General features: G+C 41.6%; 1 protein-coding gene across 7 annotated transcripts in view; it reads left to right on the top strand.

The window, feature by feature from the left end:
* The window catches only part of myo9aa (myosin IXAa), a 77,659-nt gene that overhangs the window by 32,304 nt on the left and 26,292 nt on the right, over positions 1-19,063 (top strand). For 5 of the 7 annotated variants that reach the window (XM_047041358.1, XM_047041360.1, XM_047041363.1 and 2 more), the window contains exons 3-11: positions 5,006-5,100; positions 5,350-5,412; positions 6,194-6,293; positions 8,112-8,165; positions 11,104-11,201; positions 11,342-11,468; positions 12,901-12,990; positions 15,867-15,983; positions 16,419-16,553. In XM_047041358.1, coding sequence (XP_046897314.1) covers positions 5,006-5,100; positions 5,350-5,412; positions 6,194-6,293; positions 8,112-8,165; positions 11,104-11,201; positions 11,342-11,468; positions 12,901-12,990; positions 15,867-15,983; positions 16,419-16,553 — 879 coding nt within the window. The remainder of the gene's footprint in view (positions 1-5,005; positions 5,101-5,349; positions 5,413-6,193; positions 6,294-8,111; positions 8,166-11,103; positions 11,202-11,341; positions 11,469-12,900; positions 12,991-15,866; positions 15,984-16,418; positions 16,554-19,063) is intronic. The other 2 variants (XM_047041361.1, XM_047041364.1) reach the window with 1 other exon arrangement.

Genomic DNA, 19,063 nt, shown 5'->3' on the forward strand with positions numbered 1-19,063 from the left:
GAATTCTACTCCAGCAGGGAAACATCAAAACAAAGATGACTAACCTTCAATTTAGGCCTGGCATCCCCCCACCCCAGCACTGCACCTGCTTACATAGAATCCAGTCTTATTTCAGTTCAGTTTGGCTCATGGGTAGTAAAGAAAGCTAGAATGTTACATTGAATTGGCCTTCTTTATGAAGCCTTAATCTCTTCCCTTTCAGTCATGCACAATATAGGCCTAAAATATTCTGAATTGTATACAGTAAATGTTAATTGGTATTTGTGTGTAAGCACACCTTTCCAGGAACACACAATTTAATATAAAGTGAAGATGATAGTAGACCTGTCATGAAGGGGCATAACCTTGTAATGGCCATACATCAGTGCACTCAAACTTCATCATTCTAGGTTTGTACTGTACTGTCCTCATCACCCACATTGTCGATGTCTGGCAACATCCCCACGCTGGTTCCCTTCTGAATACATATAAGCTGGTCTGGATGAGCTGGTAACAGAATGACGCTATGCCTCATTATACATGAATAACTGATGTTGGTTAGTGTGTTTTTGGTGAGATGGAGAATCTGTGAAGAGATCAGAAGATCACAAACCCACAGGGCTCAATTTCAATGAAGGACTGATTGGTAACATAATGTTGCTGATTTACTAGAGAAAGAAAAGTCACTACTAAACCACATGCACATTTTCTTAAGCCCTTATTACAGTGGACCCATGGACAGCTACAGTATGAAGGAGGAATGTAGCCATTTTCTGCTCTGCCTTCCTTAATTCCAGGAGGCTTACATTAAATTAAAGATGTAGGCTCTGATGGCTGTTTTGTCTATGAGAAACAAGCCTGAGAATGACTTTCCTGATGGTGTGCTGCCATCGCACCCCCTGCTGCTAACATCTTAAACTCCTGAATAAACTACTGTTAGATCTGAAGATTTGATTAGACTCTGGAGCTGTATACAAGTTAAAAAGCAATGGGTCTCAATCCTGGTCTCAGCTTTCTCCCTTCCTCAGAGGACTTATACAGAGGAATAAAGAGGTCTGTGTATCACATTTTAATGGTTATCCTCTTTCTCCTGTGGGCGTACTGTAATTTCTGTTTTATCTCGGCTATTATCACTCAAACTATAACTTCACTCCTTTGTGAGTCATCATTTCATCACTCCTGGCTGTGTTTTTTCAACAATGTTTATTTTTTTTCGGAAACAAATTATATTTGCCAACAACCCTTTCTTTGCGAGGAAGACAAAATGCAAATAAATATTTTGAAAATGAAACTAAACCTACAAAAATAAATTGCAGAGAGAGTGTAGAGAAACAGTATAGATGAATGAAAATGTTGTAATTTTCACAACAGAAAGCTTTGAAGAACAGAATGGAAGTGGCTGCGGTGAAGGTATTTAAGGGCAGTGGCACTTTGCAGCAGCCAACTAATTAAGGGCATAGCACAGTCCCTCAGACTCTAGACATTCTTTGCTCATTGACATCACATCTGACCCTCGGGGTGTTGAGTTTGGGGGGTGGGGGTGGTATTCTCAGAACTGAGGAAGAGGCTCCGACAATAGGATCTTATGTGCTCCCACTCTAAAGAGTTTGATTGTTGAAACAGAGCCTTGTACTGGACCAGTGCTTGTGCGATGGCGCCTTTAGAATGTTCCGGCTGCTTCGAATAACATACTATCTATTATTAGAGGTTTGAGTCAAGTCGCAATTTCCTGCCTTGTTCAGACGATTACTGTATTTAGTGAGGATGTTTCACATGCAAATATCTTGCTCGTTAACAGTGGACTTGTAACAGTGTTGGATGTGACACTTGCTACGTTGGGTTGGGATCTTGGCAACTTTGAGCTTTGGTGTAGCTCATCAGGTTAGAGTGTTTACCACTTAGCCTAAGGTCTTTAACCAGGTGACCGAGTTTGATTTCAGCCATCCCATGTCTTCCCCTCTCTCCATGCTTTCCTGTCTCCCTCTCTAACAGTCTCTATTAATAAAACCCCAAAAGTTCCAGAAGGTCTTTACATTAAGGTTACATTCACTTAAAATAAGTGGATGTTGTAAAGGGGCAGTTGAAGCTTACCAAAGTGAAATCAATGGTAACATCCACTCACCACTGTAAGCCCTGCTTCCACTATACCAAGTTTCACCATAGTAATAACGTACCGCAAACTGTAATGAAGTGTAACTACAATGTTTTTACTATAGCTAGTTCTATACGGTTACGTGGTACTACAGATACTTTACTTTTAAAGTAAATGTGTATTGCCCACATCACTGTATTACATGGACCATATAGACTACAAATAGTAAATAGTTTAATCAATTAAAGTTGTGTTGAACTTGTGAAAGTACTAGTAGTTACCTTTCAAAATATTCAGCAGATAAAGGCAACTTGTCAGTAACCTTTAATAGAGGTTGGTAGTGACTAGAAATCCCAGGACCCTTGGCCCTCACTTTTAACATGACTCAAAATACCCAAGCGCACCCAACCACAATGACCGCAGCACCCAAGAGCTTGCCTCACATCAGGTTCAGGAACACAGAGTAACATGGTTAGCACTTAGCTTCTGTAAAATACCACTTGCCCACACATGCTGGGGTATAATTGTGACACAAACCAAGTCTATTCACCCATGCTTTCATGCCATTGTGAAAGCCTCCAAATACCACAGATTGTGATAAAGTGAGTAGACCAAATGGTAGGCTTGTTAAATGGTGTGATTGTTTGTGGGATTTAGGTGAGTCATTCGCAGCCATAGAGAGATTTTTAACATTTCAAGACATTAGTCAAGCATTATAAATCACTTAAAAACCTTAGTTGGCATCCTCTGGAGGCAAACAAGCTTGTCTGCAAGAATGATCCGTCAACATTTTTTAGACTCATTCTGAAAGAACAAATGTCAAGAAAAAGTAGAAAATGCTGCTGTTAAGTCTTTAAACTCGAGAAGTCTCTTGCCTTTCCTTGTCCTCTCCTTTAGCTATATTAGTCGACCTCTTAAATCATACAGGCAAGTAATTATGAAACAATTGGGAGAGGAAATTACCTAACCGTTGGCACAATCATGCAGCCTGATAGAATTAAAACAACGTATTCTTCCTCAGCTCTCTTTTGTTCAGCGAAACACTTTACTGTAAACAACAAGACACACAGAGGACACTACAACCAATAAAATGCCCCAAAACTCTCCAGACCTTGGTTTGTTCTGGACTCTCAATACAGACACATCAGTGACATGAGAAGCAGACTGGTCCAACGTTGACCTGTTTCCATGCCCAGAAGACATATCAGCTTTTTGCAGGGTACGGCCGGCTGCACATGCAGGCATTAGGTCATCATGTTTTTGGAGTGGCAGAGCACAGAGTAGATTAAGTGTACAAGTACAGCAGAGCAAGAGTTCCCCCCCCTGCACTAATTATGTGTCTGCTATACAGTTATTGGACCACTCAAAATTTAACTGTATGTTTCTGCTTTGATGTAGGGATGTTATGGGTGCTTTTGAAGTTTTCGATTAGGCTGCTCCACCAGTGGTACCGCTTTACCAATGGCAGTGATCTATTTCCTCCTAGTGACTTGATACATTAGAAATTCAATGTCGTATCAGTCCCAATGCTTCGACGGACTTGTCTGTCTTGGGATTGTCTTGTCATTCTGACTTCATGGATGCACCTGTTTCTCAGAAGGCCCCAGTGTTCTGCACCCTGGAGGCTTGCCACTGCCTGACTTCCTAGCTTAATCTGATGAAGATTTAGTGCTGCAGATATGATGTGAGCCAAAATACTGATGTTTTAAGTCAAAAGTGTCTAGCTTAACTATGGACAGTTTTACACAGACCAGGTGCATGTACACACACTGTACAAGTCTCTCATATTTAATGACTCCAGATCTGTATTTCTGTAGTGATTCATGTGGAATTTATGCCATTTAGGCATAAAGCATGACCTGGAATATACCTCTCTCGAAGTGTGATTCCAGTTTGCTTCGTGTTCTTAAAAGAAATATGCAGGCTAGCGATGAGAATTTATTTTATTGGCTGGGACTCATTCTCCAGAAAAAAGGAAGTGGTGGCATGATACTGACTGATGATTGGCTGTTTACATCGGTGTCCTTTGTCATGGAGCTGCCAGGTTTGAGGTCTGAGGCTCACTGAATGAGGAATTCTCCAAAACGGCCCTGTGCATTTATCATGGGGTACATGGAAGCCCTATTCACGTCATTATTAATGTTATAATTTCATGCCTTCCGGGCTCTGCATTATAAATGTATAATATATTCAATTTCTCAAATGTCATTGACTTTGCAACTTTCTCAATGGTTGAACTTGTTGTGGGAGCAGAGTTAATACATATTACTGTCTGCCTTCTAATAATTGGTCTGCTTGTAGAACCAACGTGGTGTCGTTCAGTGTAGCTTAGAGTTCATTGCATTAGCCTAGCATCAAACTGACTGGTTATGGTGATGGTGGAAGGGGTGTGGGCCGGGCGGGTTCCGGACACGCACTGGGGCACCTCAAAGTGATTTGCCAAGGAATTTGTTTACTTGTGGTGTTGCTACAAATAACCATGGGGTTTATACAGGGCAAATAACTACTTCCCCTCCAGGCAGGCTTACAACACAAACACACCAGAGGGGAAATACTGGACCTCTTATTAAAAGCACACCACTACACATTTTCCACAAGTACACATGGATCACATTACTTACAGGGATGTTTTTACATTGGAGGTGTCTTGCTTAGCTGCATCATTTTTTGACTTTAAGTGCTTTTGTGGTTTTTGTTCCAAAACCATGTTATGGTCCAGAGATGAGACTGATTAAGGACAGGACTTATGTACTATTCACCTTGTTTTGAACCATGATTTATCATAACATTTGCTTGTATTTTAAATAATATCGAATTAAAAGACTCAAAACTTTGAAAGAACATACATTTTAGCATTGGTTTGTTGATCTGCGATACATTTTCTCCATCGTAGTAAATGTTCTCATCACATTTGTGCTTGTCCTTTCTCCTTAGGCATTTGGGAACGCAAAGACCGCCCACAACAACAATTCAAGTCGTTTTGGCAAGTTCATTCAGGTCAACTACCAGGAGAGTGGCACAGTGCGAGGGTAAGTGGACCATCTTTAACCCATGTCTAATCAAACTGACCGGAGCTAATAGCCACAACTACTGGTGGTTGTTGTTGTTTTGTAGATCGTATATTCCCTTTTGGTTTTCTCAGGTCTTAACATCTCATAGTTTAGGATTGTTTAGTTTGTGTCTTCAAGCTCATAAATTCAAAGCACATCATGCAGCCAGCCTACTGTGATGTGGTGCCATCACACTCTGATTTGAATGTCTGGTTTTGTGTGTTCCAGAGCTTACGTGGAGAAGTATCTTCTAGAGAAGTCCAGGCTGGTTTACCAGGAGCACAATGAACGGTAAGCAGCACCAAACATACAGAATAATATCACAAGGCGCCATTTTAAGATGGCCTACACATGCTATCAACAGTATCAGCCTACTTTTTACTTTTTAATTGCTTAGTTAAGCAAAACCAACTGCCGTACTTTCACTGTTCAGATATTGTGTTATTACCCTCAGGCCAAAAATTATTATTTTGCCTAGAAATTGATTGGAGAGAAAGAAAACACTGTTTTTTCTTATGTGTATTTTGATATTATAACCCAAAAGTCAACAAGCTATTAATAAATCCCTGCAATTCTGATAGAAGATACTCATTGTGAATAAGCCATCCATTGTTATTCAAAAGAAACATATGGGAATGATTCAGCAACATGATATCCAGTCCTTCTGGTGCACATGCTCACACTCTAAATATTCAAAGTCAACAGTAAAGGGTCAACTCGGTCATGACTATCTGGGCGTCCCTTTGCTGACTCCATGTGTAAAGTTTTTGACATGTTAGTGTGGAATCTAGAAGTTATTATGTGCAGTCATGAAACAAAGAATTCTGAGTAATGCTGAAACTGATGTTACAGTAAATGAATAGTTCCAACCTGTTACGAAAAGAAAATACTCAACCAGTTGAGAACCTATTTGCTCAGAAGCACAATAATAACTTCTCACAGTCCATGACAATGTGTCTACTGGTGGTAGATCTTAGCTAAACACATGATTGAGGTGGGTTTTTTCCTCTTTTCTTCCATTCATTTATTCATTCCTTCCTGTATTCCCTTTGTTCCCTTCCTTTCTTTCCAGAAACTACCATGTGTTTTACTACCTGCTGGCAGGAGCAAGTGAGGAGGAAAGGACGGCATTTCACCTCAAGAAGCCTGAAGAATACCATTACCTCAATCAGGTTAGCATTCAGGCTGGTCAGCTCGACCTCTTAAAGAGACTCGGACAAAGTCACCTGGTCTGTCAGAGAGAGTCACCCAGGGGTGTGTGTGGTGTTTTCTGCATTGTATCTATTTGTATACAAGTGTGTGGGTCTGTCTCTCTGTCTCTGTGACACACTTATATTACATACATACACACACACTTACATATATATGTAAGTATATCTCTCTCTCCGTCTTGCTGTTTGTCTCTACCTCTCTCTCTCTCACCTCCCCCTCTCCGAAAACCGGAAAGAGAGGAAAGCAAAGCACAGAGGAAACACATTCCATTGTTGGTGCCTTTCAGCAGCTCCCCTAGTCTCTCTCATAGAGAGAGACCTTTTACAAGGGCCTAATCCCTCACCCATCAGATAGACAAGCTGTGTCTGTGTGTGTGTGCACTTATTACCATCACATTGCCACCCTGTCTAGGAAATCAGCTTGAGAGTTTTGACTTTGTATTGTTCCATGTATTTTTGTGTTGGTCGTCTTTGTGTTTATGTTTGCATATATAAATTAATGTCTGGTTATCTTTCTATAAGATCCTGATCTAGCAAGTTTCAAAGGATTTTTGGTGTGTATGTGCGGGGTCTCGTGCAGGAGCCCATGTGAGCCTCTTAGACATCTGGTAGACAATGCGCACACACACACACACACTGTCACACTACCTACAGCTGTTTGCGACAATATGCTGCCAACATACTCTGGTAGCACACAGAGCCCCCAGGCCACAGGGGCAAACCATGTCATGCTGCCTGGTTAAAGCATAAACAAAGAGAAGCACACACATGCTGAGAGGAGAGGCTGCTTGGTGTTAGTCTCTCTCAAATCTTTCCCATACCAAGTGTTGTTTCCCTCTTGCTTTTTTGACTGCAACAAACTGGCCCCATCCAGATACACACGCACACAGTGTCTCTCTGACATATATTTATATAAAATCATGGGGGTAAAGATACACACACACACAAAGCTACACAGCACACAGACAATAGATGTGAATCTAGAGGCTCACAGGAATACTGTTAGATACCACTTAGACAATCTCTTCCTCTGACACACACACCCATACACACACACTCTCTCAAAGAAACCCATCAAAGGTGTGGAATGTTGATGTTGTTCATAACTTGTGGCATCTCTGCTAGTACCTGAGTTTACATGTCCATATCATGGTACAGAGCCAGGGTCTGTCCGAGAGCCCACTAAGAGAAGGCTGTGAATTCCTTCTATTCCTCAGATGTGCAGTCCTCTCCCTCACTCTTTCTGTCTCACTCCTTCCTCATCCTTCACCCCTCTCTCTCACTATCTCTATTTCTCTCCCTCTGTCTTCCTCTGCCCCAGCCCTGTGTGTATATCTTTAACTCCCCATCTCTCCTCAATAGCTCAAGCGTTCCCAAGGACTTCATAACTTTCACAATTTTCCACCTCAGCCTCCCCTCTGGCATGTTGTGCACAAGCTAAATAAACCATTTAGAGATTAGAGCAAATTGCAGACCCAATTTTTTCTTATAGCAAAAGCTCAGGTATTCAAATCTCCTTCCATCTTTCAACCTTAAAACATCCAGCCTTTTCTTCCTGTGTCTGTCTTAGTGGTGCTCCTCCATGCTTACTCTGTGTGTGTGTGTGTGTGTCTGTGTGCGTGACTGTAAAAATGTGCATTTGTATCCAATTGTTGCTCCCCCCCACTAACTACATTACCCTTGCATTGCCAAGAGAAGAGTGTGTATGTGTGTGTGTACGATGTCTGTCAATGCTAACGCCTAACCTTAACCCCCATCTAATGTCCCTCAACCTTCCAGATGACAAAGAAAGTCCACAGACTGCACTGGGAAAATTACGATGAGAGCGAACCGGTCAGTATCTTAAAGTTCTGGGTGTGTCGTGGTGAGACGCTATTGGTGTGCCACCAGGAGTAGTAGACTTGCTGCCACTTGACTGTACCTCACCAATCACGTGCTTGCGCTCATGCCACACACCCACTGTGCGCAGGGTCACCCCACCCACTCCTTCCTAATTTGGATTTAGTGGTCTTTATTTCCAAGTTCCTGTTTTATTTTTTATTTTTTGGGGCTTTTTATCAGTTTGTGTTTGTATTGTCCCCAGTTTCTGCTTTTGCTCCATGTGTGGTTTGGGGTGGCTTATTTGGTCATTGACACAGCCAGTGTTTTTTATTTATTTTTTTATTTTTTATTACTAGACTTGCTTTCTGTTATTTAACATCAGGGGGATTTTAATGCCAAGGTTTCAAACTAGTTTGAAGCCTCCTCAGAGATGTAGATAAAGCTTAGCAACAATATAGTTGTTGTCTTTTCAGTATCCAAGAGTTGTAATGCTCCACTCCATGATGGGGGATCACACATCAACAGGGTGTGATTTTACTTCCCCATTCTACGCATTCCATAGTTTGGGACTGTGCCAGTGGTGCCGAAACCACCATCCGCACTTGGCCATGACTGGTGGTTACTATTTATACAGTAAACCTCCCTGCCAGGATCCTAGTCAGATCACAATCTGACTACAAACACTAAGGCCAGATTGAATAATTGCAGAGATAAGGGGTAGTTCAAACACTCAACTGGCTGCTGTTTGCCCTAGGTGGAGATCTCTGTTGACTTAGCCCTAGTGTGTGTGTGTGTGTGTGTGTGTGTGTGTGTGTGTGTGTGTGTGTGTGTGTGTGTGTGTGTGTGTGTGTGTGTGTGTGTGTGTGTGTGTGTGTGTGTGTGTGTGTGTGTGTGTGTGTGTGTGTGTGTGTGTGTGTGTGTGTGTGTAAGCGTGCACATGTGGAAGGAGAGTATGTTTGAGTGTGTGTATGTCCGAGTGTACTGTGACAGCAAGGAGGTAAACATGTCAGTGACAAGCCCCTGGTGCTAGCATAGTGGAGTCAAGCCTTGACCCATGAACTTTTGACCTTTGCACACCAATCAGTTGTGAACTGTGGTGAACTTGTCAAACAAACACAGTCAGTAGTACAACTCTTCCTTAACTCCAAACACATCAGTTCTGGTTACAGTAAGTTTTCCTGTGATTGGAGTCAGTGACCAAAAAAGCCATTGGTGTGTGATTTTGATTGTGTTAATCCAATGGGTGGTGGGCTAAGGGGACAGTGTAAGCCATGGTTACACTGTAACCTGCATATTCAATCAGTGTTCTATTTACACATTTGCACAAGAAATTACTTCAAATGTGTTTTAAAATACAGTGCAATCCAAGGTAAGTAGTCTGATGTTTGATCTGCGTCAAGTTCAAGTTTGTCCATGAATAGCTCTCGAACATAAATGCTTGGAATGGGCACTGCCATAATAAGGCATCGTTTTTCATGGATGCATATAGGAACATCAAATATTTGTATTGCCTGAAAGCTTGTCGTCATTGGGAAAACTTGCAATCTTCAAGGCAGATGTAGGGAGGGGTAAACTAATGATGAGACTAGATGAGAAAGATGCACGAGAAGAGAGGGTTAGAAAGTGTTTGCCTTTTGCCAGGCCTTGGCATGTGATCATTATGGCAGCAGTAGTAGTAATAAGCCTGTAAAGGAAAGACTCCCTGCAAGAATGTGCATGTGTGCATGTGTTCCAGTCCTGCTAGCTGACACTCATGCCCCCTCTCAGAATATGTGACAAACAGCTGTTACAGTACCACCAGCGTACTTGAACTGGAGGTGCCATATGTTATGTTTTTCATCCCCTCAACCACAGTCTGACAAAAGAGCCAGAACTACCACTCAACCCATAATGCCAACCAGTAGTTGCCTGCCTTTGATCCACCATCCATGTGACATTATTCAACTAAGCCACACCAAATACAATTCAGTGCTGCAAAACTTGGCCTTTAAGTTAGACATGCAGGTACTGTGATCCCACTACAAGGTATACTTCAACCTTGACAAACTAGGTTTAGCACTACAGTGTGTAACTCTTGGCTGTTTAGTTTCATTGTAACATCACAAGGAGATTGTGGTGAACATGTGGTGCGTTTGATTTGCATGTAATCAGAGAAGCTGGCTGGCCTCTCTCTGGTCAATCTCTTTGTCTCTGGGACCCACGCCAGAGACATTTAAAAACCTGTGAAGAGGACATGCTGCCTGCAGGGTTACACACACAGGGAGATTGTGTACGTGTGTCTGCATGTATGTTTGTGCACAACTTAACTGTGAGCTCATGAAAAGTAAGAAAACAGACATATCCTCCATCTTGTTCCCCCTCTTGAAGCCCCTACTTGGAGCTCACAACCCACCAGATCCTATAAAGACTCTCATAAATTGCTACTTCTCTTATTGCCTTTTAACTAGCCTGCCAATTTTCCGTGGAGTAGAATGGTTGCAGCAAAAGCACTGAATTTTCCACTACATGGGCAGAACATGCATGTGCAAACGTTCACCAGACTCCCTTGAATGTGGCCAGAATTGCAGTTACACTGACAAGAGTTTGTTTGCCCAACTTTCATAATGACATGGTCTCATAGGGAACTCAACTTGATGAGTAACTTATCAGTTTCTTTTGAGAACTAGCCAGTCATAACAATAGACATTTTAATGGGAAGTTCTGTTAATAGTAAGTTGCTAAATGTCTTGCTGTTTGTGGAAATTAGCAACTATAGGTAGCTTGTCATTAGCTGTCTATAGTGTAGAGCTTCGCTCGCTGTAGCAGTTCTGCTTTTTGTTGAAAAATCCATGTTTTGAACCGAAATGGCTGAAGCATCACCTATGTTGCTCATGTCTAGTTAGAGCCTAAATGTATACTACACATTAGCAACATTGGTAACACCTGGTGTTCTTGTCATTGGCCCATTCAGGACTGCTTTACAGTGGAAGGGGAGGACCTGAAGCATGACTTTGAGAGACTACAGCTGGCCATGGAGATGGTGGGCTTCCTGCCTGCCACACGAAAACAGTGAGTCCCTACATACACACACACACACACACACACAGTTCTTTAGTACCCTCTCACTTCACCGGTGCAAATGAAACAAATAAATAAATGAAAACACTATTCCAGTACACTGCCTTTTTCTTGTACCTCATCCCCTGCAGGATATTTTCCCTGCTCTCTGCCATCCTCCACCTGGGAAACATCCGCTACAAGAAGAAAACCTACAGGGACGACTCCATTGACATCTGCAACCCTGAAGTTCTGCCCATAGTCTCGGAACTGCTGGAGGTACAAGGAAATGAAAGGACTAACTAATGAAAAACATTCTACCTAATTCCGTCCTTGCTGTGCTTGGAGTGTAGGGGATGTTGGACTGGCTTTACAAAACGTTTCATAACTTTAAAATAAATAATTTACGATATTCAGGTAACAAAAAGAACAGTCAATGTGGACATGGAGTGTGAGCAAACGCACCCACATTTAGTTCAGCAAGCTCAACTTGTTTTCAGACAAAGTTTCAGTGAAATACTGGTCAAGACACTAAGCGGAAAAACGCAATTCCTCGGTCAGGAATGTTGGTTTGCATGGAGAATGTAATTACATCATTTCCAATTCTGTCACCCGTCTGCAAATATTCTGTAGGCGTAAGACTATTTCTCTCTCTCACTTCTTTGACAGAGTTAAATGATGGAGTTTTTGGGGTGGAGGGGGCAGTGGTGTGAGGGAATTGGCCTTATACGGGCAGATTGGTGGCACTGACACATACTGGCAGTCTCACATAGGAGCGCGCACACCAAGTGACGCACAATGACACACATACTGAAGTCAGGACAGGCACATGCTCAAATCAGCATGGACTTGTGCTTCAATTTAGCAATAATGGATTGTTGGAAAGGAATTTCACAGTTTTAATCCTGTTTGGCATTCTGTTAAGATGTCAGATAAAGGACAAACACAATTGGAAATGTCATTCACACTCCCATGATAAGCCTTACTCACTTCCCTGAAACAACCTGGCCAGCTGTTAAGACAGCGTTCTTGCCGGACTCTCATCTCAGTCCCGTCAGGGCAGTGTTCACACACCCTCATAGACACTGATTCATCATATAAGGTCTATGGAGTACAGGTTATCTGGCTTAAAGCCTTCAGTTAAGCGGACCATGGTAGAATACTACTGTCAAACACTTGAGGTGCACTGACTTTAGGCCTCCATCATCCAAAATTTGATGGGGCCATGAATCAAATGCATTGCAATTAAGTGCACAAATGAATAAACAGCTTTCTTCAACTATTAAATGCTATGTGGTGTACACCACGTATATGGAGAATAAAGAGGTAAGTCACAACGGAGCAGAAAATCACGCTGTATCAGTTCGTACAATGAAATGTTTTGAAGCCTGGGCCTCGTCTCTCGTCTTCTCAGAACAGGATGTTTATTGGACACTCCACTTCTTTGGCCCTTAGTCAATAACCGGGAATTAATCTTTCTCACGACCACAAGTGCTACTAAATGGATTGGAGAACCATCCCCCCCACCCCCACCCCACATACAAACACATCACTACCTAAACACTATAGTGAATCAAGGCTTTGATGTACAACGCCCTGACGTACCCTGGTACAACGCTGTTTCCTGTACACAGCTATTTAGCCCCAAAAAAGAGAAACATTTGGTAAGCATCAGGACTGTAAATAAGTGTTTTTCTTACCACGCACACAGGTCAAGGAGGAGATGCTTTTTGAAGCTCTGACGACTCGAAAGACTGTGACGGTGGGCGAGAGACTGATCGTGCCCTACAAACTGGCAGAGGTGAGACACCTACATGAAAAAATCAACCCGTTAGTTCTCCTCTAAATCATCTTCACCATCACTGATGCTTAAAGTGCCGGGTTATGACACACAAAATACCATTCCTCTGCTTAATTCCTTTGAAAGTTAAGGGTTAGGAGGGTTATAATTAAAAACATATATTTTTAAGGTGCTGTAAATCATACATAAGTCAAAGTAGTTTGTCAATACTTACCAAGCTGCATTGTGGTCATTGTAAAGGAATACACTGTTTCCACATGCATCTCTGTCTAAACTGGTAATGTTGTAGAGGGTCATGCTGGGCCAGGCTAGGCCTGTCTGGCTACAGGCTAAGACAAGGATGCTTTGGAAATGAGATGTATGGGTGAGTAGGGGCCAAAACAGATGTTTCCAGGGCCGTTAAAAGGGTCCGCTCGGCCCAGAGTCAAGGACTGAAAGTGTGAATACTGCTTTTTCCATCAGCCACCTCATCCGGTCTGTTATGAAAGACCAGCAGTGCAGTGCAATGCTATCTTTTGTCAGTTTCTTCTAAGCAAGCTGCATTTATCTTAGTGCTTGTCCAGTTGTAGGCCTACTTGTTATTCTCCTGAGGAAACACTGTCTTCTGTAGTTTAACACCAGATAATTTCCCTCATTGACATAATATTTGTGACTCTTGAAAATACACAGATCTGCATGAGTCAGACGTTCTACAGATACGCTCAACGTCCCATTGACTATGTTATCTACTAAGCCTTACAAATGTACTGGATACCAAACCTTCAATTACCTAAACAGGATTGGGTGGAATGTTCCGACTAATGGAGGACAATAAGTAGGTCTACATCTCAGACCTTTACCATGTTTCACCTACAAGAATGCAAACAGTTTGAAATGCCTGTGCATAGAACAGCTTTGTTCCCTTGTTGTTAAGATTTGTGAAAGGCCTCTTGAATCAAAATGGCATTGATGCAAACACACCACATGTCCTCTGGAAAATAATAAACATGGTCTGAGATTAAATATAGGGAGAATTTACTTGATCACACCCAAATCTGTTATTATTGTGATTATTATTATTATTGCAATGTAGAATTACAATGTATATTGTAATTCCTTCCAATGTTTGACAGTGTCAGATTGTACTTTTACAGTACCCTTTATAAGCATGTGACATTATCCACTCCAGCACATTGGAGTAGGGGCTGTAGACTGTCCTTATAGTTTTAAGTTACGCTGGTTGGCTATTCCCCCCCACCCTCCCATGGACCTCCACAGACCCGCCACTTTTTTCCGGGACACTTGGCTCCCAGCACGTCTCCCCTGTCCGGCACCCTCCTCTCCCATGCTGCGGCATCACACAGCCTCCCCTCTCTGTTTACAGGAAGCAGCATTCCAACCGCATAGAGAGAGTTAGTCCCCCCCACCCCCCACCATGAAAACAAACACACGCCACATCTCACTGAGGAACCCCTGCTGAAAATAGGGGGGTGGGAGGGGGGACTATTTCGAGCTGGACCAACAGGCATACACTCTCCAAAGGAAAAGCCTGTGATATTAAATATGTTATTTTAGGCCATGCCGTCCAGGGCCTATCAAATTGTGTTCGCTTCCCAATATATTTAGTTTGGAGTCATTTCAAGACTTGTATTTCATTTCCAAAGCTAGGTTTGTCCTGTTTTTAGGTTCAAAACAAATGCACATGTAAGATTCTATTGCCTACTTCATTATTCACAAATTATTACTGTAAAAAGGATGTTGAGCATCGAGTAGAGGATACTTTATTGATCCCTGGGGGGAAACTGCACAAACATTTAGGGGTATGAAGGAGATTCACAGTATTCAAAGTAAATTGAAAGTCATTTTTGCTTTTAACTGGGGTTAATTTACCACAGTAATTCTATAGGCGCCTCGTTCAATATCAAAACACAGTCATATCCCCCTTCACTGCAATAATTGTAAATGTTTAGAGGTCATTTAGGATGAACAAACAGTGGTGAATTTTTTGGCAGCTTGTTGGGTGGCCCATTGTCAAAGAGCCCCCATGTACCGATTTCAGGGTTGCAACATTCTTAGAGGCCTTCCTACTGGTACTATAGCACTTGAGAACTCAAGTACAACTGAAACTTGCCTCTTCTGTGTGTAATTGTGTTCCTGTGTGTCATTAATGAGATGCTTTAGAATGTAAAACTGAATAGCAAATTGTGTGCAGCTACGTATCTAACCTTTCTGGCTATCACTAGCTGTTTACTGGCTAGCCCAGTGGCTGATGCCCTCATAAGACCGAGTGCGAGACGCCAGCACCTATCAGCCCAACCCAGACAGTTGAGAATGCCCTGCGACTGGAGATTGTGTCTGCTACAGTAGATTGTGTCTGCTACAGTAGATTGGATTGAAAGTGGCTGTGTCATCCTCAACGAGTATTAGACAGGCTAATGTCATTAATCCTCACCCTGACAATATGTTGTTGCTGTGCCACTGCTGGAACACATGCTGGTACCACCTGCGGCCCAGTAGGGCACACTGCCTGAACTCTTTGATTGGATGTAAATCAGTCTTTAGCAGTTTAATGTTGTCCATTTAGTTTGAGACAGTTTAAATGATCTACATACAGAATTGGTTTTCCCCTTTTATGAAGTGTCTGATATTACATATACAGCTGTACTGCTGTTATCATTCCTGTCATGTCAAATGAATGAATGATTTCTTCACTTCACAAGGGGAATTCTTGGGTCTAATGACCTGATATTTTGGTCTGTTTATGTAGCAGGTTTTTAAATCCAAACATACAAGAAGTACATTATGCTTTCTCCAAGCTCTTCCGGGTTCCCGGGTAAATGACCACAGATAGAAGAAAATAAAGATACTTCTAAAGTAGGTGTTTTTCTTCCATCCAGGCGGGGACTGTTCGTGACTCAATGTCCAAGTCTCTGTACAGCGCCCTCTTTGACTGGATAGTGTTTCGAATAAACCATGCGCTGCTCAACAACAGGGACCTGGAGGACACAGCTAAGGTAAGGTTGCATCATTGACAAACGGCTTCATACAGTACAGTATTCGGCCTCACTCATGTCTGGGCTAAACATCCTATTTAGAGTTTCCCTAAAGGTCTCTGCAGAGCTAACTATGACCTAACTCCACAAGCCCTCTAATCATTACCAGTTGTTGCTGCATTCTAACTTGAGTTGCAGATGATAGCTTGGAGTTGGAGAATTATCTCCAAGGGTCTTTTAGAATAAATGTTATTTCATAATTAAAAAACTTAGGTTTACTTACTGTAGGTTGTGTTTCAAGCTCAGCTTTGTCATTAAAACAGCATGATCAGTTCAACCCATGACCCGTGGTGTAGTAAAAGACAATCTAAACAATACTACTGTACACACACACGTATGTATATATATATATATTCCCCTATCATGTAAATATCCACTTGTTCCCTCTGTTCCCAGATCTTATCTATTGGAGTATTGGACATTTTTGGCTTTGAAGACTATGAGAACAACAGCTTTGAGCAGTTTTGCATCAATTTCGCCAACGAGAGGCTGCAGCATTATTTCAACCAGCACATCTTCAAACTGGAGCAGGTAAATGCTCTTTCAAGTCAATTTCCGTGTTCTTATCAAACAATGCTTTTATTGACGTAAAACTCTCTGAACATGCTTTTTTGCTCAGTAAATATGAATTTGGAGAGGTTTTATCTTCCTTTGCAAGATGCAACTGCAGGACCTTATTTAGATACTGTATAATAGGCGTGAGATTATTAACCTGCTCGATGGTTTTATCATACAAAATGCTCACTGTACAATAACCCTTTAACAACAGAGGACATGCGGTTACACAACAGGTCTTGGGTCAGGGGCTGACGATTGCATGATCCACATTATCATTTACTTCCCTCCTCTGATTGCAAACATGACAGATTTGTGCCATGTTAAGTAGACACAGATTGACATGAGGGTGTCACAGTTACCACCATCAGGATTCCTGCTCTAGAGAAATGCAACGTTTTCTCAACCGTTGTTTGTGTTGGACATTGAAGCCCATAAAAAGTCAGCTTTTCAGCTTCCAGTTAATAGCACCCTGAAAAGTCCCATTGCATGTATTGGTTAATGAGGGACTTCAGTGAGGGACCAAAAAACACATTTAACCTAAACAACGTGCTAAGGCTTTGCGTCATAAAAATCCCTTCTGAGTGTTTTGTCTTATTGTTGGTTGTAAGCTTAAGTCAAGGGTCACTGTCCTTCATCTTGTAATGTAAGCTCTTGTCAGATTTGCTGCGTTAAAATGTTCTGTTCCTAGGCACAAAACAAGAAGCTTATGTAATAAATAGCTGGTGAAAGTGCTCTAAAGCAATCTTCAAAAGCTCACGGGATGCATGACTTTGGAGCATTAAACTGTTTTGAATCGTTACCTTTTGTACTTTCTCACGGTTATTGCTGCATGTCTGATGGCAGAAGCAAGTCACGCTTTCCTACGCTTTGAATGAAGGGTCAAATCTGGCAAGAGTCCTACCTGATACTTGTAATTCGTGTTGAATGAATGATGCAGTTTAAAAACGTTTACCCTTACACTTTTACTGTACTCTAGGTCTTATAGCCCTTCCATTTCTCACACATGATTGTGTAAGTGTGCAGGTGTATGCATATATGGGTGCCTGCATGCGTACAGACTACTTGCAGAGGTCCTAGAAAGTGTCTATCTGCAGGATGTCTCTGTCAACCAATATCATATAACTCCTATGTTGGTATAATTATTATTATTATATGGTAGATAAATGACTAACTATACCAAGCCGAACTTGCGTTTCAAAACTATTGCCTTGCAACAACAACACTGTTTGAGACTAGCAACCAAGTTTGGTGTTGTGTGAACTTGCAACTGTGTGAACATACCAATTCAGTGTCGACATGTGGCTGTTAACATAAACTGTTTTTACGTTCTATCCCACTGAAGGAGTTTGTTATAAAGCACTCTGTGTTCCTCTGTGTGGTTGCTGTATTTTTCTTTCACAGTGTAGGCCTACTTAGCAGGTCTTTCTATGCATCATGAGAGAGAAGTATAGAGAAAGAGAGGCAGTGATGGAGCCAACAACCTTGGGCTAAGGTGCTATGCATGCTATCATCACTGAAGTGTTTTCTGGAATACCCAGTCACCACACACACACAACCAGGCACCCTCACGCACACTCATTACTCTTCTAATGGTGTTTTTTTCTTTCTCTCTTCACTGAACCATTTATAGAATTCTCGTAAATTGACTTTTATTGTCTTTTCCGTGTGGGCCTACCAGAGTGCAGGCACGTTGTGGGGCCAGATCTAGGCTGTCCACATTAGGTGTTCCTGTATGATCAGAGACATATTTTTGGAAGTGCAAGATAAAAAAAAATGTGGTTGATTTGAGAACAAACTGATGTCAGTGAAATAAGCTTATTATCTGTCAAGGTTTACGCTCCGTTGAAGTCCAGAGACGCAACATGTTGCGGTCAAACAATCAATCAGTGATTGAATAGTCATTCCAGTTGACCCATGCAAACGTGTAAAACAATGCTTAGGCAGAATTCAATTCATTACAATATAATAATATTATGGTTCACAAAAATCTAATTTTAAAGTCTAATCTGACCTGTAGGTAGTAAAGTAAGCAATAAACTGCTTTATACTTATTCAAATTATATGCCATTGTATATCAACAAATTATAATCATAATCCTAAATCATAATATCCTAAAACATGTTTTTCTTTCGTATTTTCTTAATTCGGACACGTCTCGTGTCATGTCTGCTAAGGCCATCCTCGCCTAGTTCTAAGTGTGTCACAGGGAAGAGGAACATGCCAGTTAATTACATCAATCAGATACAAAAACATTTTTTTTTGATACTTTCGTTTACTTTTAATTAAAGTACTTTTGTGACAAGCATTGTACTTCATTTAATCACATTTTGTTGTATGTTACCTTGATAGTAGTTCTCACACTCGTTACATCGTCCTGTTTATTGAAATACATTGTTGGTCACAGTAATTTGCACACTTGAGCAACATACTTCGATCACAGTATGTGTGCCCACATATTTTATCTTTGAGCCAAGCACTGAAGG

Source organism: Hypomesus transpacificus, chromosome 19 (assembly GCF_021917145.1).
Source record: "Hypomesus transpacificus isolate Combined female chromosome 19, fHypTra1, whole genome shotgun sequence".
Classification (NCBI taxonomy): Eukaryota; Metazoa; Chordata; class Actinopteri; order Osmeriformes; family Osmeridae; genus Hypomesus; species Hypomesus transpacificus.